Here is a 25898-nt window from a genome sequence, read left to right as displayed (position 1 = left end):
TTTCCACTTGCAGGGTTAAGTGCCAGGAGGGGGATTAATAGGGAGGGACAAAAGCCAAGGGATTCACAGAAGGAGCAATCCCAGTGGAAAGCAGGGAGGAAATGATCTGTTTCTAAGATATGTCTGAGATGTGTTAGAGGTATGTATTTCTGTAGCCATAGTGTTTACGTAGCTACACTATAAACTAGCTGCATTCCTTTTCCTTTTTTCGTTCCTGAATGTTTTTCTCACCCATGTATCCTGTTTCTTTTAAATCATAATCTATTTATTGCCGGTCATTTGCACACCTGTAACCTCTTCCATGAATTTCCATATTACACTTGTCACCAAATTCAAACATCTAGACTTTGACATTCCATTGAGGGACAATTGCACTGTCGGCAATGTCACTTTATGGATAAAGTGCCAAGTAAATTTAAATGTCAAGTAGAAGGCTCTTAGAGAGGCACATCAATATGCAGAGAATAGAGAGATATGGACCAAGTACAAGCAGAAAGGAGTGGATGTAATTGGCTTAATTCGGGAATGGCAAACCTATGGCATGCATGTTCAAAATGGCACATACAAAATTTTGTTGGCACTGTGACATGCAGTACCAGCTCACGATTCTTTAAATCCAACCCATTATAAAAAGGTACATAATGATTATCTTTACTGCCAAAGAAAGCAGCAAAGTATTTTTCTTACAACACAACAGCACTGAAGTCGTTTTCACAGTAAACAGCTCATGTGAGCTTGGCACCAGCTAGGCAATTGTTAGAATACATGATGTTTGATGATCGGGTTTGAAATCCACACTGGCCTGGTATACAAATCAGTGCTTGGATAGTAACCAGTTACAATAACAATACTATTTAGATATGATGTTATTTTTCAATTGTCCTTTTAAAAATTATGAATAATTTTTGAACTGGATTTATAAAATGCCTCATTGATTTCAATCTGTCTCTGTTACACTTGTATTAATAGTAAAACAGTGAATACGTGTAAATAAGAAACAGGGCTCAACCTCTTTCCTTTTTTTAAAAAAAAAGTCCATAATTCTTTTTTACTAATTTGTTAATCGATGATAATCTCTGCTCAAAATTACCATGACATGAGAGGAATTTTTGAGGAGATTATTGCCAATTTGGGCACACATTCTCAAAAAGATTCACCACCCCTGGAATTAGTTCACAACATCAAGGACTGAAGGTGTTGTTGTACTGTAATATTCAATGTTATAAATTCTATGTCTTCTTCAATTTTGTAAGGAGTTCTCAAAAGATTTATGCAATTGTGATCAAGTGTAGTTTGAGGTTAGCTATAACCAATGGTTACTTTTCAATAAACCTCACCTTTTAATTATGAAACTAGTTTTGGCTCCTCCACAACTAGAAGCATCAAGACCAGAGAGGAAATGAAATCTTCAAGAGTTTACAATGCTAAGAATAGCCATAAACCTTAGAGCAAAAAAAAATGTCTACCTATATTCAATATTATGAAACCTTCGACGGTTATTTACAATGCTACTACCTGCTGGAGAAACTCAATGGGTCAAGTAGCATATGCACAGGGAAAGGAATTGATGACATTTCAGACCCTGCATCAAGACTGTGCCAAACCGAAGTATCAACAATTCTTCCCTCCACACCCCCCCACCCCGCACACAGATGATTCAACCCACTGAATTGCTCCTGCATGTGCTGTCGTGTTATCTCCTGTGTCTCCAAGAGTTTCCGGTACCCACGAAGATAACACATAAAAATAACAAATTAGAATGCAGCAAATTATTCATTCTCATGCCCTAATATGATCCATTGCTTTCCTCCTTGCAGGGTGATCCAGGGGATCCTGGAATACCAGGGATGACTGGTGAAAAGGGACCTCCAGGTGAAGGAATCCCTGGACCATCAGTAAGTTAAATGATAAATTGTCAAAAGTACTGTTTTTTGGAAGCAAATTTAAGTCAAGTAATTAAAGATATGTTGTGCTTTGGGTTTTAAGGTAACAGAAATTTAATTTTTATGTGTTGATTTTTATAAGCATGTCCATCAGCACATTTGATAAAAGGAAACGGGTTACTATGTATTCTGTCTCAGCTCCATTCCAAATGATGCAGGATAGCATAATGTCGGTCTAAATTTGAGTTAATTTCATCAATTTTACTCAGTAGGCCTGTAAGTATAGGTCTAGCCCCTGACTGAAGGAACTGAGATCCAGGTTAAATTAAAATTTGCTTTCTTTTTGTGTGTTGCCACCTACATAAATGCACAAGAAGAGTTTTTTAAAAAAAGGATATTCTTTACTGAAGCTCGTAACTCTCAATGCAACACTTGGCACAAAGTTTCCTCTTACATTGGATACAAACCAGTTTTAAAGCTCCCCTATGAACATATGCTTCTGTCTAATATTCCTGAAATTATACAAAAGATTATGAATTCACTCAATCTCTTGATCTCACTTATTGCACTTGACTGCCAGCTTCACTGGGAATATTTGAAGTATCCACTCCAAGCACAGTTGATTCCACGGGTCACTTTTCAGGCCAATAAATCAGGTTTCACATCCTATTCTCCAATTATTAGCACATCATAATTAACTTCATTACTTTGAAAATGTTGTATTAAGTTTATGGATCATTATCTTTTGCTGTTATCTTCATATTTCTCAAAATGCCAAGTAATTGTTGAAATGACATTTTATAATTTGCTGTCATCATGACAGGATGTTTCCATCACTTGTGGATAACAATATGACCAGAGCTTGCTTACATCTAGAAGAGGCACTGTGAACACATGACTCTGAAAGAATGCTAATGTTCTTCTCTTTGTTTCATAAGGCAAACTATTTATTAATACTATTCTTTCATTAATAACTCATTTTATGTGCCCATTCACTGCCATTCTGCTTTAGCATTCTCCCCTGTTCCATGTGAAATGATTTAAATTTTCCAAGAACAGAAGATCAACACATTAATCTCCATCAATGAACATACACCAGAATAAAGGGACAGACACAAACACTGCATTTTTAATAAGAGACTGTGTGGAGATAAAATGCTTTTCTGGCAAATTTGCATTTGGATCAAAATGTTTATGTACTCGTGAAATATCAAGGCAGTAGTTATACTTGTTAAAATCTAGCTTGGAATAATTCCTTGTCAGTAAGCTCTCAAAACAATTACAAAGCAATTTGTGAACAGTAATAAATTTAATGTCCTCCACAGAAAGCATCCATCATGACTTTTTACTCAGACTTGACGATATAGTGACATTTTCAACAAAGGCTGCCTGACCTCTATATTTCACTAAGCGTTGCTCTACCACCATTCATTACTCACCAAAAGCAGAGGGTATGGAGGGTGATGAAACTCGTCTCACTTTGAGATTTGGAATGAATTTATTTGAACTGCTGTTTAACCATGCAAACAACAAAAACTTCCTCTATTTATTTTGTCCCTTTCACAACCTGTGGATGTTATCATTGCAAATTATTTGCCGTTATGCAAATTTGTTGATGTCACAATCACTTCTTCTATGGCTGAATTATTTTACCAATTGTTAGTATCAGACTTTTAGTTTTTAAATATCATACTAACAAATGCCTAAAACACTCTAATCTTCTGGATGCGTTTATTGTCTGGTTGTCATATTGCTAAAAGGCTGTTAGTTACATAGTTTTAAAAAAAATACAAATCGACTCTGTGTCCCAAATGCAATAAAACTTTAAAAACCCCCTAAAATGTTGACTAATGGTGTTTTATTAACAATTATGGCTTCTTGTTGGCCCTTTGGTCATTCCTGATTGTTCATCACTGAATGGAGACTAGAGTTCATGAAAAATAACCAATTTACATGTTAGGAAAAACATAATAACATTGTGATTTTCTTTCTTCTTGCCCAGGGCTCTGCAGGACAACAGGGTGAACGAGGTCATCCGGTATGACAAAACATTATGTTAATTCATGTGAAGATTCCAACTGTTCAATGGACTGCTTTGTTAAATTATCACACAATGCTTAAATGCCAAGATTTTGCTGGATTGTATGCTTTGATTTTGTTCATTTCTTCCTGGGGGGAAAATGTTAGTGCTGTTAGGAAAAATTTTAAATGAATTGGCAAGGGAAGGGGATTCAGAGTAGTTGTTGAGATAGAGACGCAATCAAGTAGATGAAAAATAGTAAGTCCAGTCTGCAGAATAATGAATAAATATACAACAATGGAACTCAAAATTAAATTGCATTTGTTTTGTTACAAGGATTAGAACTAGCAAAGTGGATTTCAGTTCAAGGGTTAATTACTAAGGGGGTTGGGCCCAGTCTGTTGTTTCCATCACAGCAACTCAGTATCCCAGTATATAGAAATTTCAGGTTAGGCAGAGGAGGTAGCAAAAGTGGATGAGACAGTGCACTGTGAGTCAAAGATTGTGTTATTTCAGTACTGAGGGAGGATGTCTTAGAAGGCTCCTAAAACGTGACCATACAGATAGAGATTTGAAATAATATTGTTCCTTTTCTGGAGATGTATTACAGACCTTCCAACAGATATGATATGTAGGCAAGTATCCCAGAGATATGACAAAAAAAAAGGTAATTGTACAGGGGGATTTCAGCTCCCAAATAGTAACTGGGCATGCCTTAGCGTAAATGGCTTAAGTTGGCACAATTGTTGGCATAGATATTAAGTCTGTTCCTGTGCAGTAATGTTCAGTAATGTACGGAGGGGAGCAGAGTTTTTGATGTGTGAACAGGAGAGCTCTTTGAAGCAGTATATAGATACATCTTTGAGGGAAGGAGCATTGCTGGACCTTATCCTGTGCAATATCAGGTCAAGTGGAAGTGCTATTCATTTTTAAGATAGTGAACATAGCTCTCTATATTTTTAAAATGGATGTGGAAACGTATAGAGAAGCTTTTAAATTGAAAAAAGGGCAATTTGATTTAGGTGATAGGTGAAGTCCTAGGAGAATATATTTTAATGGTAATCACAAAGAAAATTTGTAGTTGGATGTCTCCATAAAGAAGAAGTTACTTGATGCCTTAGCAGACTTGAAGGTGTATAAATCCCCATGACAGGATTGATTTATTTTAGGCTTCTACTGTGGCAAGGAAACAGATTACTGGGGCTCTGGCTGAGATTTTTAAACCTTAGTTGGACATATGAGGTAACAGGTAACTGGTGATCTGCAAACATTATCCTCCTTTTCAAGAAGCACAGCAGGGAAAAGCATGGTAACTATAGACCTGAGAGCCTAACATCACTGGTAGGGAGGATACAGGAAAACAATTCTGAGGGAAGAGGATTAGTGATCACTTAGAAAGAGAGGATTTAATCAGAGACAGTCATTACAATCCTGTCAGACCAATTTGATTGAATTCTTTGAAATGGTAACAAAATGTATTGCTGAAGACAGGGCAATACTTTTTAGTAAGTCCTTTGAAAATACCTATAGAAAACTGGTTCAAAAGCTAGTGTCCCTAGAATCCAAAGCAGGTTGGCAAAATGGGTCCAAAATTGGCTTGGCAAAAGGAGAGGGTAATGTTAGAATTTTTGTTTCTGATATTTAAAAAAAATCACAAATAATTTTTTTTTGTGATTGGGTATTAATCCTAAAAGGATTAGTGATGAGGCACTAAGTTTTGCAGGTGCAGTGACTGAAATGCTCCCATGCACATATCCTTTGTTGCCGCATACCCGCAAAGCTTAGTGGGAACAGTTTATATCAATGTATCGTGAAATACCCTGTAATTAATTATGTGTTAATGAAAATAATCCATACATTTTCTAAATCGTAAACATATCTCAACTTACTTTGAAATATTTTAGAGGTTGAAAGTATTTACAACACTGTTACAAATTGTAATAAATGACACAAAATGGAAGTCAATTGCTTATTGTTAATAAGAGTCAGCCAGCTGAAAGCCAATATCATCCAAGTTTAAAAGTTTAAGAAACATGAAATTTCATAATGTCATTATACTCTTGAATTAATAAATAAAATCAGAAATATGTGATTTTTCAATTTTCATTCAAAATATTCATAGTATGCATAGTACAAAAAAATTGAAATGCTACACAATTTTCAGGCTGTGTAAAAAATTTCCTGTTCAGAGTAATGGTTGGTCTGCACAGTGGTAAAAAAAATTTAGAAAGAATATTGGCTGTGACCCTTATTGTTTGCAATTTACATGAATGAATGTTGATGTATAAAGCATGATTAGTAAGTTTGCTGATGACAAAAAGATTGGTGGAGTTGTTGTGGAAAGTATGTTTAGGCTGCAGAGGATTATTAATCTGTCAGCAAAATTGTCTAAAAATGGCAGACGGAATTTAATCAAGGTGAGAGATGATAGATTTGGGAGTACTAAAGAGCCTACGTCATAGACCATGAATGGTAGGATCTTAGGGACTACTATGGAATTGAAGTACTTGGAATACCAATCCACAGATTCTCGAAAATGGCAACATATGTAGATAAAAAAAATTAGGAAGGCAAATGTAATACCGCTCATTATTAGTTGGAACATTGAATACAGAAATAGAGAATTTATGTTCCAAATTTATAAAACATTGGTCTCATCTCATTTAGAATACTAAATAAAGTTCTGGGCATCATGCTATAGAATTGGCGTGATGGCGCTGGGAGGGGTGCAGAGGAGATTCACTAGAATGTTGCCTCGGATGGAGCAGTTCTGTAATGAAGAGAGATTTGAGAAGCAAGTTCTGTTCTCACTGGAGGGAATATAACTAATATATATAAAATTATGAGAGGTATTGATAGGGAAGACTTTAGGAAACTTTCCCCCATATCAGAGATAGGTAAAACTAAGCGACTTAGATTTAGAGAGAGGGGAATCAGTAATGATGGAGACTCTTTTCTTCACCCAGAGAATGGTAAGTACTGGGATCCACTGCCTGAGAGAATGTTTGAAGCAGGGTCACTGACAACAACAAAGGAATAGATGAGCACTTGAATTGTTTAGACACAGAAGTCTGTGGGATTAATGGTTAGTGTGGACAAGCTGAACCCAATGGCCTGATTCCTTTCTGTATGTTTACATCAAAGAAGCCAACACAGACATTAAGTTCTTTACACTCTGGGTAGTGCATCTAACACCCTCTTGAACGACCCCATCTTTCCATTTCTATACAATTAATTGGTACTCTGTATAACTTGGAACAATAATGTGCCTCCACCAGAAAATGGCATGTTGACCTTTGTAAACAGAAATGTACAGTATAAGAGAACAAAAGTCATGCTCAACATTTATAAAACACTGCATCCGACAGAGTGATCAGCAGCACTGGGGCTCCACAGGGGACTGTCTTGTCTCCCTTTCTCTTCACCATTTACACCTCAGACTTCAACTACTGCACGGAGTCTTGCCATCTTCAGAAGTTTTCAGATGACTGTGCCATAGTTGGATGTATCAGCAAGGGAGATGAAGTCGAGTACAGGGCTACTGTAGGAAACTTTGTCACATGGTGTGAGCAGAATTATCTGCAGCTTAATGTGAAAAATACTAAGGAGCTGGTGGTAGACCTGAGGAGAGCTAAGGTACCGGTGACCCCTGTTTTCATCCAGGGGGTCAGTGTGGACATGGTGGAGGATTACAAATACCTGGGGATACGTATTGACAATAAACTGGACTGGTCAAGAAACACTGAGGCTGACTACAAGAAGGGTCAGAGCTGTCTCTATTTCCAGAGGAGACTGAGGTCCTTTAACATCTGCCGGACGATACTGAGGATGTTCTACGAGTCTGTGGTGGCCAGTGGTATCATGTTTGCTGTTGTGTGCTGGGGCAGCAGGCTGAGGGTGGCAGACACCAATTGAATCAACAAACTTATTCGAAAGGCCAGTGATGTTGTGGGTATGGAACTGGACTCTCTCACGGCGGTGTCTGAAAAGAGGATGCTGTCCAAGTTGCATGCCATCTTGGTCAATGTCTCCAATCCACTACATAATGTACTGGGTGGGCACAGGAGTACATTCAGCCAGAGACTCATTCCTCCAAGATGCAGCACAGAGCGTCATAGGAAGTCATTCCTGCCTGTGGCCATCAAACTTTACAACTCCTCCCTTGGAGGGTCAGACACCCTGAGCCAATAGGCTGGTCCTGGATTTACTTCATAATTTACTGGCATAATTTACATATTACTATTTAACTATTTATGGTTCTATTACTATTTATTATTTATGGTGCAACTGTTACGAAAACCAATTTCCCCCTGGGATCAATAAAGTATGACTATGACTATAAACTATACTTGGAGTATGTTTCCATTTCTAGGAACCACACTTCAGAAAGAATGTAAAGGTCAAAGAAATGAGCAGAAAAAAAATACCAAAAAGAATTCAGGGAAAAATGGCTTTAATTTATAGGTTGCTAGGAAAGGAAGGGTTGTACTTGCAAAAGATGAGTTTGCAAGGGGATCTCATAGAGATGTTTAAAATCATTGAAAGATATTTAGAGTTGTCAGAGGGCTCAAGAACCGAGGAAATTGAATGAAGATGAATGGAAAAATGACTAAGAGTGACATGAAGATTATTTTGTCCACTGTGGTTGGGGCATGGATCGCACTCTCGAGGGTGCTGATGTTTGATTTATAGTATTCAAATGGAAGCTGGATAGCTATCTGTAATGAAGTAATTTGATGGCTTATGAGAAGAGAACAGAGTCGTGGGACTATCTGAAATGTTCTTAATTAAAGTTGTTACTGATTTGGTGGTTTAATGGCTTCTTTCCATTTGAAAACCATTCATATGTAAGTTTCTCTCCATGTCATAGAGCATAGAGGCTTAGAGACATGCAGCTTAAAAAGAACTGTGTACCATCAACCACTGATTTACATTAATCCTACATTAATTCCATGTTTATTTTACATTATCCTTGCGTTAACATCAAATATGATGTTAGCATTCATTTTAAGAGGACTTGAATGTAAAAGCAAGGATGTAATGTTGAGACTTTTTAAGGCACTAGTGAAGTATTGTGAACAATTTTGTGCCCTTATCTAAGAAAGGATGGGACAGGCTTCAAAGGAGGTTCACAGAAATGATTCTGTGATTGAAAGGCTTGTCACATCAGGAGAATTTGATGGCTCTGACCCTCTAATCACAAGAATTCAGAAAAATGAGGGTGACCTCATTGAAACCTATCGAATGTTGAAAGGCCACTAAAGAGTGGATGTGGAGAGGATGTTTCCTATGATGGGGTGTCTTAAGAACAGAGGACACAGCCTCAGAATAGAGGGATGTCCTTTTAGAACAAAGATGAAGAGGAATTTCTTTAGCCAGAGTGGTGAATCTGTGGAATTCCTTGCTCCAGGTGGCTATGGAGTCCAAGTCATTGGGTATATTTAAGGCAAAGGTTGATGGATTCTGATTAGTCAGGGCATGAAGGGAAAAAGGGAGAAAGCAGCAGATTGGGGCTGAGAGGGAAAATGGATCAGCCATGATGAAGTGGCGGAGCAGACTCATTGGGCCAAATGGCCTAATTTTGCTCCTGTATCTTATGGTCATATGGTCTTCCCCTGACAAGTCATATTATCTTGATATGACTGTTCATTTATCATTTGACTAAATGCCAGTGAAGAGTACGGTGAGTATGCCTTCACTGCAATAGCTGCAGTTGTTCAGGGAAGCAGTTGCCTTCAACTTTCTAAGGATAATTCATGATGTACAATAAATGCTGATTTATTCTGTAACAGCCACATCCTGTAATCCTATTAATGAAAATGAAATGCTTGTAGTTGCTGAAATTACTGCAAACATTCAGCAGGACAATGTTAAGATCTCATCCTGATGATTCTGAAATGTGAACTCTGTTACACTCTCTAAAGATTCTCTTGACCTGCTGAGTGTTTCCAGCAGGTACTATTTTTATCACAGGAGACAAGTCACCTGGCACCTGTAAAACCATTTATCTTTTGAAACATTCTTTTGGATCACTGTTTAGCTTCTATACAACCCATACTTAATAGTTTAATTCCTGGAAGTCAAATAAGGTACATGGACAGTCATTTTATGTGAGTCTTTAAAACTGCATTTAAATATACCCAGAAGTACTTTGTCAATATTATGATTTGATCTAGTATCTTGATGATTAAAACATGGCATTATTTTAATTTCTAGGGTCCACGAGGTCCACCTGGATTCAGAGGCCAAATTGGGCCCCCAGGAAATGATGTAAGTCTTACTAATCTTCACAATAAAGGATTCTATAACATTAACATTAATCAGTTTTGCTGACCCTACAAAATAAAATTCCACATCTGATTATCTAACAGAAGTGGAGACCAGCCATTAGTATAGCCATCACAACCTCCCACTGCAAACTCCTCAGCAGCACTTAGTGAGAGCCAGGATCAGAGTAGCCTATTATCCTTTGTTTCAGTGGGTAACGTGCAGTGCAGAGAAATCCAATTGGAGCTGCTAACAGAAAGAAAAAAAAACATTTTAGAAAGTCAGGCATAAATCACATATCATCCCACCCTCTCACTAAAGTGAAAAGAGAGGAAAATCCAGAGGGATGTTCAGTGGAAGGCCAGATAAAAATTATGCTTTATATATTGTCAACAAAAGCCAAAATTAATTTTACTGAGGTAAGTTTTATCTTCCTAAAAGCATGATAGTTTTAGGAACCAGTTAAACTGATTAATTGAACTGCTTTGTTATCACCAGCAACTAAACAAGTAGTAAATTATTCCCATATGATGATCATTGGTGGATAGAATGTTTCCTGAAAATAAAGACACACAAACTTTTAAAGTAGACACTTACAGATGCTGATTTATGTTGTGACCTTGCCTCATTCACCAGAAGAATTTTATATAACCTGAAATAATTTGGAATTGCTATATCTAGATTTTCTTGAGAATAAAAGTGACTTCTGTATGTGAAAAGGTTTCTGGTTTGTCTTGCAGGGCTTACCCGGTGCTAGAGGAGATCCGGGACTTCCAGGAAAGCCTGTATGTTAGCTTTGTATTTTGTGTCTATCGGGCCTTTTCCAAAAATTATCTCTACTCTCTCTTCCTTTTACGCTCTTGCTGCCTCTTAATGTTGGCCCTTTTACCTCTCTTGTTTTGTACATCTTTATCTTAAGCATTTACTCTGTTTTCCTCAGGTATGGTGGGCTTTTGGTCATTGAGACAAATTTCCCCCTCAGCCTTTTTGACATTTCTAATGGATGGTAGCTGTCATTATATGCTCTTCTTTTTTTGCATTTGGACATAATATAAAGTTCACCATATATGGATCAGAGGAAGTACTGAGGCATTCCATTGCCTCTACCCAGTCGCCTGTTCTGGCTCTCAGAAGGCCCACAAGAAAAATAAATAATGCTCCCTGGGTCTTTATTAAATTCAAAAATGCCCGCTGTCCAACCATTGTAGAACCACATTGAAGCCATGCTGATTCAGCGCACTGTTGTATTTTGACATCATAAAATTATTTTGACTATGAATATGGTGTCTGATACAATTCATATTGACCAATAGAAAGCACAAACTCCTTGTAAACCCTATTCAGAGATTTATAATATTATAAGTTTGAAAATGTGAAAGATCTCCATATCCATGACTGGTAAGATTAAAGAGGTGCAGTGCACCATTTTTATTGTAAGAATTAGGCATTCAGCTGAGTGATAGACTGGAGTCACAGCTCCAAAGATGAAAACTGATAGCTGATGCCCAGCATACCTTTTTCTCTTCTTTGTCTCCTCTTTCAGCAACTTTAATAGCATCTAGCCATCAAATTACAGATGCTAACTTTACCATATCCAATGCCCGAATAAATTGACTCAAAAAAGGAAGCATAAAATAAAAGGAAATAATCTGCATTGCATGTAAAATAGTTCCATTGACAAAATAATGCAATGGTATGTTCTGACCTACAGGCATCATTACCTCTTATTTCCAGGAGAGAGATAGAAGGCATGGCCAAGGTGAGTGGGTTTGTAGTCGTCTAAGGTGGCCACTCGGGAGAAAAAAGCTCAATTTTCAACTCCAGATATTACAGTTGAACCAATGCAAAATTAAACACTCACTGTGATTTGGCCATGTCATAAACTGCTTATTGATGTTGTCAGGGATGGGAAAAGAGACACGAAATTATCTGAAGTATACATTTCCTTGTATCAAAGAACCAGGTGATTCTAAATAAAAGTTGCTAGAGAAATAAAAAAAATGCATGATTTGGTAAAGTTCTTGCTTTTTCTGTTATTCTACATGATCAATTTCCTATATATGCTCTCAAACTTTGATTTTTCAATATCAGTATTGAAAATTACACCAATATTTCTTTCCTTTCCCAGTACAATTCTGCCTGTTCCTGTTGTTACTCCTTTACTGTTCTCAGTTATTGACAAGCTTTGTTAAAATGTTGCATTGGGTTGACTAAATATTATTCTGTGACAGATTCCATAAAAATAACTCTTGATTTAATTATAAGATAATGGTGAATATCATTGACTCTGGTTTTATGATTGTATTGTGGATGACGTTGTTCCCTCTAGGTGATAAATGTATGTGAATATTGCTGAGAATTGATTATTTGTATTATTAACATCAGTATTCTGCTTCTGTGTAAGAGAGTAGCAATCCAATTTTCATGCCATTGGAAAGCTGCAGTGCTGAAGGAAAACAGGAAGGGAATTCAGGCAGCTATTTAGGCGGGGTCTCTACTGCATATGAGAAAGTAATTGATTTATGATTTGCAACTGGAAGCTGGAAAAATGCCTATAGTGCTGATCTCTCAAAGCATTGTAAGTAACTGAGTACCCACATTCTTGACAAAGTGCTTCTTAATCGCCTAAAGAGAGACATTAACCAGTTCAGTCAGCTCCAGAAGATAAAAGCAGAATATTATTTATTAAGGACATAACATGAATAAGAGTTTACTGAATTTTACTGTATAGTTAAGCTATTTGCAGATTGTTTGTATAGTTTGAATTTAATTTCTGATGTCATGTGTTTCCTGTGTTTTTAAGAGTTTTGATAGTGTTCTTGTCAGCTGAGTGAGAGAGCATAGCCATTTGGAATTGGTTGGAACACTGATCAATGTGGGCCCCAAATCACAGTTGTTAGGGTTTGCTAAAATTCTTTTGCTTGATTGCTAAAGGTCTTCCATGAACCAATTGAGTTGGACAATGGAATGTAATATAATTGATTCTTTCCATTACAAACTATTCCTTAATGTATTTAAGCATAATGACTGTGTACATTGTCTTGTTAATCCAGCTGACAATGCACTTTAGTAAGTGAATCTCGCAAACCCTCCAGTAGTAAGTTAAATGTTTGGCTAAAAAAAATCTCTTAAAAATTATAAAAGGTCATTTAATATTTTCACTGTTATACAACATCAAATCAAATGTATTTTGATTTTACTATGATCAAAGGACCTATTGAATCTTCCTGAAGTAGGGCAATAGGCAGAACCTTGCAGTTTCCACCCAGGAGTAATGTGGGCGGGATTACGTGTAGATTCTGATTCAGGCATATTAACCCGTAAAGATCACAGATATATTGAGCAAACGTCATAATGGGCATTACACACCTATATTTGTAGCTTTTATTCCAATAGTTAAACCAGATACTGCTTCGGTTTTCAGTCCTAATTTCTCTCAGGGATCCTATTATCTCATATTTTTCCGTCTTTTGCTTGATTAGGTGAAAATTATAATCAAAATCCAGAGGTGACAAAGTGGGCTTTGATTCTGTCTGAAAATCCCAGCTATAAATCACGGGATGAAGTTCAATCTATAAATAGATTAAGTTTATCTAAGTTGATTTCAACTTAAACTAAGAGGCAATTACACTATCTTCCTATTGATATCCTACACCATTTTTACATCAATGTGAATGTGAAACATACTTTGACATTATTTAATTGAATTAGAGTGGAAGAGGCTTTCCAGTATCCTGGCCAATATTTGTTCCTTCAATACTCAAAATTGCTGTCAATATTATTTACATTAATCTAAATTTGATGGCCAATAATACTTTATTAGATATTCCTCAATATGACCTCATTGGCTGTGAAGCACTTTGAAACAACCTGAGGTAGTGGTAAGTACTTTATACATCCAGATTTACTCAACAGCTTTAAAGTTTACTTTATATTCCCTGAAAATAAGAAGTTAGTGCTGCTTCCCTCTGTTTCTAGTTTTGAAATAGGGTAGTTTTCTTGATCGATGACCATTCCAAACATCAGTTTTGGTCAAGAATAAATGCTAGCACTTTCTAATGCATGGAAAATGGAACGGGTAATAGTATTCATTTTTAAAGTAGTCTTTAGTTCTTGAATATAATTGCAGATTAAGATATCACCTGAATTTCTGCTCAGTTTGGCACTAGAACAATGTCTCTTCTATGTTTAGCTGTTCTCTTAAGATTTGTTGCGAAAAAGATTGTAAAGTAATTAACAACAGGGGTGATATGAGAAAAAGTCTTTCATACATCACATATAAAATTATAATTTAATTTTGGTTCTCAACAGAGAATTGCATAAATATTTGAAAGTAAAATGTTTCCATGGCTGAAAGGAAATGAATAACTATTGGTGAATAAAATTGAATAACTTTACAAAAATCTGGCATAGATTTGATGGGCTAAATGTCTTCCTTCTATGCTGCAGTGATTTGATGATTCCATAAACATGCATCAACAAAATATCACCATAATTCTTTCATCATTGTCAGGCATGATGATAATTCTCTGGCTTATTAAATATGGCTATAAAAGCTTATGAGTTTTCTTTTGATATAATTCATTTTTTTTTACATCTGGGAGGAGGACCCCTAGTAGATTTTATATAAATTCTTGTCAAATGAATTTGTAATTAATGTACCAATAGCTTCAACCCTCATAGGATTGGTAACCGCTGCTATATTTGACAAACAAGCCTGGTAGCTTCTTCTATTCGGCGTAATAATTCTAAATACCTTCTAACATAATTTTAATTTGGGATCTTCAGGAGTTGTGTACTAGCTGTCCAGCAGGTCCACCTGGATTACCAGGAGTCCCTGGATTACCAGGAAGTAAGGGCCATCCAGGTCTCCCTGGCAAAGTTGGAAAAGATGGATTAAGGGTAAGTGAAATAGAAAGGGCTTCATGAAGAAGAATAAAATAAAAATAAAATATAACTTTAAAGTAAATAGTCCCAAACTTTGGATTCATGTACATTGAAATGTATGTGTTGACACTTCCATTTTTTTTGTGCTGATCATTTGTTATAAGGGTACGACAGTCCTTAATGGACAAGGAGGTGAAAAAGATGAACAAATCCAGTCAAGCACCAAAGAAAATTGGGATGGTTAGACTTGTTTCCTGAATGAAGGGCAAAATAAATGAAAGGAAATAATTGATTGGGAAATGAATCAAATGTCCACAACCGCAAGTTAAAAAAGAAATTATATTTAAGAAGATATAATAGGCACAATGTTTACCACAGTAAATATAATACATTAAATTTATTAAAAGCACATAAATTAATTCAAGAGGGTATATTTCTTAAAACACCAATGATTGAGGAACATGGTAAGAAGGTTGCTAGATCTGAAAAATATCAGTCAAATATAATTATCCTTGGGATCACATTTTCTTTGAATACTGTACTTTGAAATGATACCTTTTCATAGAAGAGTTGGTGTTTGCCTTTCATCAACCTTTCCTTTTATTAGGGAGACCAAGGACTACCAGGGCCACCAGGACCACAAGGTCCAGAGGGAAAAATGGTAAGATAATATCTGTATAATCCATACCTGAATTGTTCTTTCTTTTCTTCCTTCCTTGAGAGTTCCTAACCAACATTTATCCTTCCAAAGCAATAGATTGTTTACTCAATGTAAACTTTTGCTAACTGAGTACCGCTTTGGCACAATGAGTTAAGTTGTTGTCTGCGAAAACTTCAGAACCTGTGATGGAAAGCAGAAGTTCCCTACATATTATCATTACCATAGTAGGCCAAAAATGCCAGCATGGTACTAACCAATTAATTAAAGCTTCCACCACTTTTTTTTTCATTCTGTAGTACTTCTGTGGAAACCAGAGTACCACAGATAAAAGTACATACAGTAGAACTCAGAGAAAGGACTACACACAAATGGTATTTCACAAAGCCATTTGAGCAACTACTTATATAATGTGCATATTAGTGAAATACATTGTCCCACCTTATTGTTTTTCTACCTTTTGTATGGGATTCATTTCCAATCCGATATCTTGGGATGATAACATTTCTATCCTCTGTGCATAGTACACGTGTTTAGATTTGATCCATCAGATTACTGGCCACTTACAAATCTTATTTTTAAAAAATGATATATAGCTTCAAATAAATTTCTGTTTGATTTTTTTACATGCTAGAAAATGAATACTGTTTTCAGAATTCTATATTTACTTACTATATTCTATAATGCTCTCAGTATCACAACTTTGGGAATGACTTGTGGAATGCTACATGAATGGATTGCAATTTTAACCATTGAACTGTTAATGAGCAAGAGAGCTTTTGCATTTGGGTTGAATAATCCAAATCAAAACTAAGTCCATTCCCTGCCTTTTATAAGTTAGTCTATATAAATCAGGCCATCAAGATGAGCAAGACCTTCACATCTACAGCCTTGCAGAGTTTCCTTCCAACAGGTGCACTCGCACTCAAACTTCTAGCCCTTAAAATATATTAGATCAGTCTTCAGCTAGGACAGTTACAGGAATGGTGCCTTTATTATAATCAGATTTAAGAACCAGTCTGGTCACCCTGCTGAAAGAAAGTTATACTGTACTTGTAAAGAGGGGGTGCACAGAAGACTGATTGGATTCAAATCTGAAATGGGGGTTTGACTGCCTGTACTCACTCTCAAAGATAAAACGATGATCTCGTTGAAATGTACAATATTCTTATGGAGCAGAATAGGTAGGTGCTGTGATGTTACTTCCCTTGATTATATTGCTTAAAACGAAGACCCTCAGACTCAGAAAAGGTAATTAGGACAAGGATGACAATCTTTGAAATTCTCTACTAACAGGGTTGCCAAGGCTCAGTTCTGAGTATATTTTAAAATTTTATTGATTAAGTTTTAAATATTAAAGAAATCAAGGGTTATGATGTAAGTTTAGGAAGGTGACTGAGACAAAAGATCATCCATAATTTTATTAAATAGCAGAGAGGACATATACAGCAAAATACACTACCCTTAATTTTATTTTCTCTGTTCTTAACTGATTTACAGTAGGTTCAAGAACATAAATTCTCTATAGCCCAGCTCCCCTCACAGAATACTTGTACCTCCGTTCTTCAAAAATCTCTTTTATTTAGGAACTTTGATAAATAGTTAACTGTTGGTCACCGGGTTGTGTTTAGTACTGGAACCTAATTGCTCCCTGAACAGAATTGGTTGTGAGGCCATTGCCAAGTGTAATTACAAATTAACCACAGTTTTGTCCTCTGAAATAACAAGTTATCTACTATTGGCCAGTGCCCATGATTGTCTAAAGACAGCTTAGGTATGTTCATTCTCTATTCTATTCAGAATCATGGCAGTCACTAGCAGCAATTGAGAAGAAATTCTGAACTAACAACAACTATCTTCTCTTTCCCCTAATCGCTTCCTAGCTAGAACTGTTATTGAGTTGTCACCAGCATAAGACATAGGAGCAGAATTAGGTCATTCAGCGCATCGAGTCCACTCCGCTATTTCATCATTGATAGATAGATAGATATACTTTATTGATCCCGAGGGAAACTGGGTAACATTGCTGGTCCTGGATTCCATTCAACCGCATACACCTGCCCTCTCACCTAACCCCTCAATGCTCTGACCACTCAGCATCTAATGCTTTGTTGTTCTTCTGTATCAATCTATTAGGGTAGCAAAGGAGAACGTGGTTTGCCTGGTTCATCTGGTGAAAAGGGAGAACAGGTAACATGTGAATTGCCTTCAATGATAAAACAGTTCTGAGTGATTCATTTCCATTTGGTAAAGGTCCTGTATGTTGTTACAGTGCCACTTTGTAGGTTGTCTCTAAAAATTATGAACTTCAAACACGTAGCTTGATGTGGTTATATTATATTATATACAATATTTACAATAGTCAATAAGGAATACATCTCTATTTTTCATCTTTCAATTCATGTCCAAAATAATCTAAGCTTCTTCCTTTTACAGCTAAAACAGTTATAGGCATAGCTAAGAGCGTGATTATTTTCCTTTGTGATCCCATGGCCAATATTATTTCACTATAATATCATTCAGGTCTGCCTTTCAACCTGCTTTGCACTGCCCACGAAAATATGACAATATTACCGCTTCAGAGAGATGTAAATGATATTGGACTTAGAGAGGTATTGATTTGAAAGGTTGTAAAAGGTAAATAACAGAGAGTCAGATTAAATGGAGGAATGGATCTGTGCTTCTTAATATGATGGATCTTAACTACTCTTATTTCACTATCACCGAGGTTGGATGGTATTGGAATACAAGCAGATAATCATTTAAAAGTCAATCTCAACATCAGCAAAACACAATAACAACAGATTAATTGCATACATTCTGAGGAATATTGAATGAATGTGGTTAATCCCAATAGAGACATATTAAACATGGAGGTCAGCTAATGAATTCAATAGCACATGAGGACCAAATGTGGATTATGCAAAGGAATTTAGATGAGAGAAGGATGGGAACATGACTAGAGTTGGGGATCAGTGTTTGCCTAGTTAGGAGTCTTGTAATTATTGCTCGGGGTAGTGTTCTGAAGGTTTAAGATCGGACAGATGTTAGGTACTTGTATGATTCTGACTGAGATATTAATGACACATAGGCTAGGATTTGGGTGACTGCTGGGTGGTGGAAGGTCAGCCAAGGTGTGGTAAGAGGCGAGTTATTATCATGGAAGTCCTGGAAACGTGAAAACTAGGTCTGTAAATTACTGAAATAACCTAAATAGGATTGGACCTGCTCCATTCAGTGAAACTGAATTTAGGAAATGTAGCAGAATATGCAGCCACTGTTTTATAGATTGTCAAGGAGGCTAAACTTGAAGGTTATCATATCTTTTGATCTTTTTTTACTAAAATATTTTGCTTGCTTTTCTTAGGGTAATCCAGGATTACCAGGGTACCCTGGACCACCTGGTGATCTAGGCCAAGCTGTAAGTCTAACTTTGTGCATGATGTTTAAGTACAGTAAATTTTCAGTGCAGAAAAAAATAATACAATTTCTCTCAGTGATGAATTTAATTTAAACAAAGAAATTAAATCGAGCATCTTCTCAATTGCTTAGGCTTGAGTTTGATTTTCATGTACAGAGTTCAACAAACATAATCTTTTAGCCATTAGAGGATGTGGTTTTGAGGAAGTGGGTATGAATTACCAAAATGATTGCATTATTTGTGAAGGTTGGCTCATTCTGTTAAAAGGGGGAGGCTCAACAGATTTTTAAGTTGGTCAATGCTCTACAAGCAACCCACATCTATTGACCTTCTGTAAAGTATCAACTAATTTAAAGAATATCAAAATGGAAAGTGGTACTGCATCGATAACAAAAATAAGTCAAAACAATTGGAAGAGATTAATGCAACTTGTAAAGTACAAGAGAGTAACAGCAAAATTTGCCAAAATGATCAGTATCATTTGGAAAAACATGTCAGAACATTAATGAAGTTAAAATCTGTGAATGCTGGTAATAAATAAAAAGAGAGAATGCTTGAAATACTCTGCAGTTTATAACCTCCTTATGTGTGACGTAATGACAATTCTTATTAGAGGTTATTTGGGTTTAATGAGGGCACAAATGACAGGATTTCCAAAGTGAAGGTATCAGAACACTTCAGATATCAGGAGCCAAATGACTTTCATCTGAACCGACATACTATGTGTTCTTGATAACCTTATTATTTGTCATACAGTTGTCTGACTTTATACAGGCTCCCCCAAACTTACCAACACCCAACTTATGTGCAGTCAAACATAGGATTGAGCACTTGGGAGCTTGCTGGTATTGATTTTCCAGCTGCTGCAGGGCTGTGGACATCTCCTGCTGTCTGCAAACTCAGTTCAAGACCACCTTTCCAACCTGTGAACCGTTCAAGTTGCAAGCAGCTCACAAGAACGGAACCCTGCCATAGCCTTGGGACAACCTAGTGTTGGGGGTCTATAATAAATATAGCTTGCCGTACATCTTTTGTGATTTGTCATTTGCCTGGATTAGTCCATTCTTTCTGAAAATTGAATGTCAGTGCTTGTCAAGCATTATCATAAAGGGACTACACAAAGACATCTATTTGATTTAGCAATTTGTCCATTTTGGAAATGGTATCAGAGGCACAAACTAAGCTAAATTGTTCTATTCCTTTCAGGGAGCTGATGGTATTCCTGGATCTCCTGGTGCACCAGGTCTACGAGGAGAGAAGGTAAAATTAAGCTTCAGAAATATATGAAAGGAAGTTTAGAAGAAATGTTATGCATTATACACTGGTTCAAATAAAATTCTTATGTCTTTGAAGGATGGTGCAATGCTGTTGATCACATTGCAATCTCATTCAATTCAGGGGCTGGTAAATTATCGCCTATCAGTATGAATGCCACAATCAACCAGCCATTCCAACTGGTTTGCTTTCGAGAAAGGCTAATTTTCTAGAAACAAGCCCATTGACGATGTTCTCATGATAACTTTGCTCCAGACCTCATTAAGGTTTAAGTTCAAATATGGCCCAATAGCTGAATTCCAGGGGTGAAACAGCAGTGACTGACCCATGATACTCTGACAATGTTTGACCAAACGTGACATCAGAAGTGCTGGTAAAATTGAAGTAAGTATACATCGCGGGGAATACTCAAAGTTCATCTGCCTGGAGTGATATTTTCTGCAAAGGTAGGTGGGACATAGGTAGTAGGAAACTTTTCTCCAGAATAGAAGCATCTAAAACTAAAGAACATAATGTTATGGTGATTGATCAGAGGTTTAAAGAGACCTTCGGAAGAATTCTTTCACCCACCCAGCAACCGTTATAACGCACTGCTTGAACGAGAGTTAGAGACAGGTACTCTCAAAGCACTTAAGAATTATCTAGATAGGCACTGGATGAATCTCTTTCTAATTAACTTGTTTGTACATCCTGGGTGGAATGCCAGCTGATTGTGTCAATTGATCTTCTAAGAGATGCAACAAGAAGTTGTTCCCTTTTAATTGCCAGACTTCAGTTCAGAGCAACCAGTTTATCTCCTTCCCCCCAGATTCAGCTTACCAAGTTCTAGACAGTGATTTATACCCATCAAATGGAGGGTTTCACAAGATAATTTTTAGAAATTCCAAACATTCTTTACAGGCCTGAAGTTACCAGCTTGCTCCTGACTACACAGATTTTAAGTTTTGGAGCTTCTGCTTCTGATCAAACTGTTTCAATTGATTAGAGTAGGAGTCACCAACCCGTTGATTGCGATCGACCGGTCAATCTTTGAGACTTTCCCAGTCGATCCTGAAGAAAAATCAAAAATAAATACACAAATACTGTTGTAATGTGAGCATTATAAAAGTAAGTAATACTAATTAGGATAATGGTAATATAGCAATATTTTCGCTAAAAAGCTGTTTGTAAAGAGAGATTGTTTCCGGGTTGCGGGGGTATAGTTCCGTTCTTTCTGCCCAGTGCGCATGTGTGTAGTTCTCCGCCATGCACCGCATTTTCAGCGTAGCCTGTGCTGCATCAAAGTGACCAATCAGATTAGATAAGAGTACAGACTGTCAGAAACATCAATATACGGCAGTGGTCCCCAACCTCCAGGCCGCGAAGCATGCAGTGGTGCAGCGGTAGTCAAGATGCACACAGCACATCTTTAAGAAAAAAAGCCGAAATAAACAAGCTAATTAATTAGGAGCCGTCTGGCACGTAAATGTCATCTCAGATCAGAGGCGACACAATTGGCAATCGCTCGTGATATCCTGATAGCATAGCAGAGGCTCCATGAAAGAAGGCGAAAACATACAAATTCCATCCAGAATGGGAAGAGGAATTTCGATTTACCTTGGTGAAAGACAAGTGTGTATGTATGTTGTGCCACCAAACACAAGCACTGACTAAAAGAGGGAATCTGGAGCGGCACCACAACACCAACCACCAGGAATTTAAAGACACCTAACCCCCAAAGAGCGCAATTCGTGCCTGGAAAGTTGAGCTGATATCGGGGTTGAAGGCCCAGCAATCATTTTCTACAATACATGCTGCTCAAAATAAGGCTGCTATTGAAGCATCATTTCGTGTAAGTCACCTTTTGGCTAAACACAAGAAGCGTTTTACAGATGGCGATTTATTCAAGGAAGCAATGGTCATTACTGCAGAGACTGCTTTTAATGACTTTAAAAACAAAAACGACATCACAACCGCAATACGTAATATACTGCTTGGCCCTGCAACAGTGACAAGGAGGGTAGAGTCACTGTCAGAGGACGTGAATATTTTTCACTACAGTTCGATGAATCCCTGGATGTAATGCACACAGCTCAGCTTGTTGTATTTGTCAGAATGGCTTTCCAGGATTTTACAACAAAGGAGGACTTCCTCACTCTTTTGCAACTAAAGGAAAGAATGAGAGGTGAGGATATTTACAATGAGTTTAAAAAAATATGTCAGTGAAAATGACATCCCCATTCATAAACTGGTGGCAATTACTACTGATGGGGCCAAGCAATGCGCAGTATGCGCGTTGGTTTTATACCACTAAAAGTCAGTGCCTACTTTGGGTCAACTTATCTATGTGAAATTGCATTTTCACAGATGAAAATTATTAAATCTAAGTACAGGAGCTGACTTACTGACAGACACCTCACTAGGGTTGCCAACTTTCTCATTCCCAAATAACGGACAAAAGTAGCAGTCAAATCCCGGGACATTTGCGTTTACCCCGAGAAAGACTACCATGACCGTGAAGTCTTGCACGGGCACCTGTGTGCGCATGCACGTACATGCCGATTTTTTTTATCCTATGAATCTGTTTTGGCTTAATTTTCATTATTTCTACTTTATATAGGCTGTGTATTTATCATACCGTTTCTGGTTTTACTATATGTTAGTGTTATTTTAGGTTTTATGTGTTATTTGGTATGATTTGGTAATTTTTTTGGGTCTGGGAACGCTCAGAATTTTTTTTCATATAAATTAATGGTAATTGCTTCTTCAGCATAAAACATTTCGACACGAAAGGTTTCATAGGAATGTTCTACCTTAGCGAGGGGAATATGGGACAGTTGGCAACCCTACACCTCACAGACTGTCTCAGACTGGCTGTCTGTAGTTATGAGCCAAATTTCAGGGAACTAGTAAAAAGTATTCAGCCCTAGTCATCACACTGCATGCAACAGTCAATTTTTATTCTTTATTTTTCGTGTTGAAATAAAATTAAATAATGAAACTTAGAATTAAAGGTGTGAAGTATTGTAATATTCTTAAAGAAAGACAGCTATGGCCTGTTTGATATGCTAGTTACAGTGTTTTCTTGTTTGAATTAATTTGAAAGTTTGACAAAAGTATTTTGTGTAATTCAAATACAATTCGCCTAAATAAAAGGCCTCAAATTGGAAGTACAATCTGAGCTGTTTTTTCTCTAAACGATTTAGTAAGTAGATCTTGCCTTTCACTGAGGTCGAGGTAGGGGATCTTGGGCTTAAAAAGGTTGGTGACCACTAGATTAGAGCATCAGTGCCAGCTCTTTTTTTTATTAGGTCATTAAAATAGAAATGTCTCTGACTTCCATCTGTTCATTTGGGAATCCCAGTATCAGGTCAACTATAAGGAAAGAGCACAGCATTTGAGGAACTGGAATAATAAATTCAGAGCTTACAATTTAATATTGTTCTTCACAGCTTCGATTAGAGATGGAGTAACACCATCACTAATTATTGTAAGGGTTATTAGAACATTATGATGGAGTGAAGGGGGCAACACCAGTTTTGAGGAAGTTAAGATAAGCCTTTGCATACTCCATGAAGTTTTATGGAGCATCAGGTGTTGCCACTGAAAGGACTTTAATGATGCCCCATAATCAGAGAGACTTTTGGGATTGATTTTCATGGAGTTGGCCTACCAAGTTTACCTCTTTTCTCCTTTAGCAATGCTTCAGCTTTGCCTCAGCAAATGGGACTGATTTTCCTAATCTACGCTCCATGACTGGTGAGCAATCCAGCAAATTATTACAAACATCATGGCTCAAACATAAAAAAGGGAGTAGGACTCTCGCCAGCCATCTCCAGGGAGCTAAAGAAAAGGTTATCATCAAAATGAGAAACAATGCAGCAGAGAGGGGAATGTGACTGCTGAACTCTTGCCCAGAAATCACCGTGTAGTTTGAATCCAGTACTGCAGGTATACTCAAGCCACTGTAAGGCATTGGCTCATTGCTCTCCAGAGAACACAGCATGAGTTTCTGATGTGCCAAGCTGCAGAAAATACTATAAGACCCAGCAGTGAAGTGCAAAATATGGAGTGTATTAAAAACTCAGGTAATCAGACACATCAATATCCTAGGTTGGACCCTTTAATTTATATCAACAAACTGACCTGTAGCGGGATTTTGTTTGCTGGAACTAACTATTGCTCCAATTTTTGGCAGTAAGGCAGCAATCAGTTTGGTACACATTAATGATGTAATCATTTGCATGAATGATGCCAAAATAGTGACAGTTATGCTTTGGTGAACTACATTGTAAGTGTTCAGTACCATGTCACTGACGACAATTTATACTTGAAATAGTTACTGTAGTAAAAGAGAATTTAAATGGCTCCAAATCATGATCTGCAGATGAAAGGTGCAAATGGAAAAATTTCTTGGCAAAAATGCAGATGCTGTAAATTTTGAGATATACACTCAAAATACTAAAGGAACCCTCAGCAGAGTCCCGATGAAGGGCCTTGCCCAAAACATTGATCATTTATTCCCTGACCTGCTGTGTTCCTCCAGCATTTTGTGTGAATAGCCACTCATGCAGTGCTCGTCGTTCAGTATATTTCTGGAAACTTTAAAAACTGTGTTTATCATATTTGAAATATGATATCAAGAGGAGAATGTAACTAAACACAATGTATTGACCAACTGCTGACAAAATATATTGATAATGGTTAAATCTATGAATATTCTCAGGGAAAAGATGGTGCTCCAGGAATCCAAGGTCCACCAGGATTGATAGGACCACCTGTAAGTAATCTTAGTTCTACATTCTGTTTTGAAAGTAATTGAGTTCTACATTCTGTTCTGTAAGTAATGTAGTTCTACTTTCTGTTTTGTAAGTAAATTAGTTCTATATTCTCAAAAATGCTGGTGAATGCAGCAGGCCAGGCAGCATCTACAGGAAGGGGTACAGTCGACATTTCAGGCCAGACCCAAAGCCCAAAACGAAAGCCTGGCCTGCTGCGTTCCACCAGCATTTTTTGCGTGTGTTGCTTGAATTTCCAGCATCTGCAGATTTCCTCGTGTTTGCGTAGTTCTACATTCTGTTTTGTTTCATTCCAACATTACATATATAAAAAATTAGAATTGCTGAGTAGCACATAATGGACAAGGATTTCACACTGTTACAACATAATTTTCACCATGTTTCAAAGAAATCTATTTATATGGTATTTCAATTACATTTCCGGTAGTGCTGTGACGGACGAGCGGGAACAACTCTAAGAAAGTACCAATACTTAACAATTTTCACAACATATGCTGGTGATATTAAACCTGATTCAATACTGGTGGAATCTCAAGAAAATATCTTCCAGAACAGCATGTGATATTAAACTATGATATCCCAAGGTATTCCATTATGTACTTAAGACGAAATGCTGTGTACACAAACAAGAGAAAATCTGCAGATGTTGGAAATCTGAGCAACACACACAAAATGCTGGAGGAACTCAGCAGGCCAGGCAGCATCTATG

The 25898-nt window shown here is 37.0% G+C and overlaps 1 protein-coding gene across 1 annotated transcript in view; it reads left to right on the top strand.

Moving 5' to 3' along the window:
- col22a1 (collagen, type XXII, alpha 1) overlaps positions 1-25898 on the top strand; it is a 328136-nt gene that overhangs the window by 270330 nt on the left and 31908 nt on the right. Inside the window, exons 40-50 of the mRNA XM_063048837.1 lie at positions 1818-1895; positions 3886-3921; positions 10120-10173; positions 10911-10955; positions 11882-11929; positions 14959-15072; positions 15665-15718; positions 17852-17905; positions 19083-19136; positions 20343-20396; positions 25117-25170. Of these exons, the coding sequence (XP_062904907.1) occupies positions 1818-1895; positions 3886-3921; positions 10120-10173; positions 10911-10955; positions 11882-11929; positions 14959-15072; positions 15665-15718; positions 17852-17905; positions 19083-19136; positions 20343-20396; positions 25117-25170 (645 nt within the window). The remainder of the gene's footprint in view (positions 1-1817; positions 1896-3885; positions 3922-10119; positions 10174-10910; positions 10956-11881; positions 11930-14958; positions 15073-15664; positions 15719-17851; positions 17906-19082; positions 19137-20342; positions 20397-25116; positions 25171-25898) is intronic.

The sequence above is a fragment of the Mobula hypostoma genome, chromosome 1, assembly GCF_963921235.1.
Source record: "Mobula hypostoma chromosome 1, sMobHyp1.1, whole genome shotgun sequence".
NCBI lineage: Eukaryota > Metazoa > Chordata > Chondrichthyes > Myliobatiformes > Myliobatidae > Mobula > Mobula hypostoma.
The sequence above is the reverse complement of the archived record's forward strand: the minus strand, read 5'-3'. Positions and strand labels throughout refer to the sequence as shown.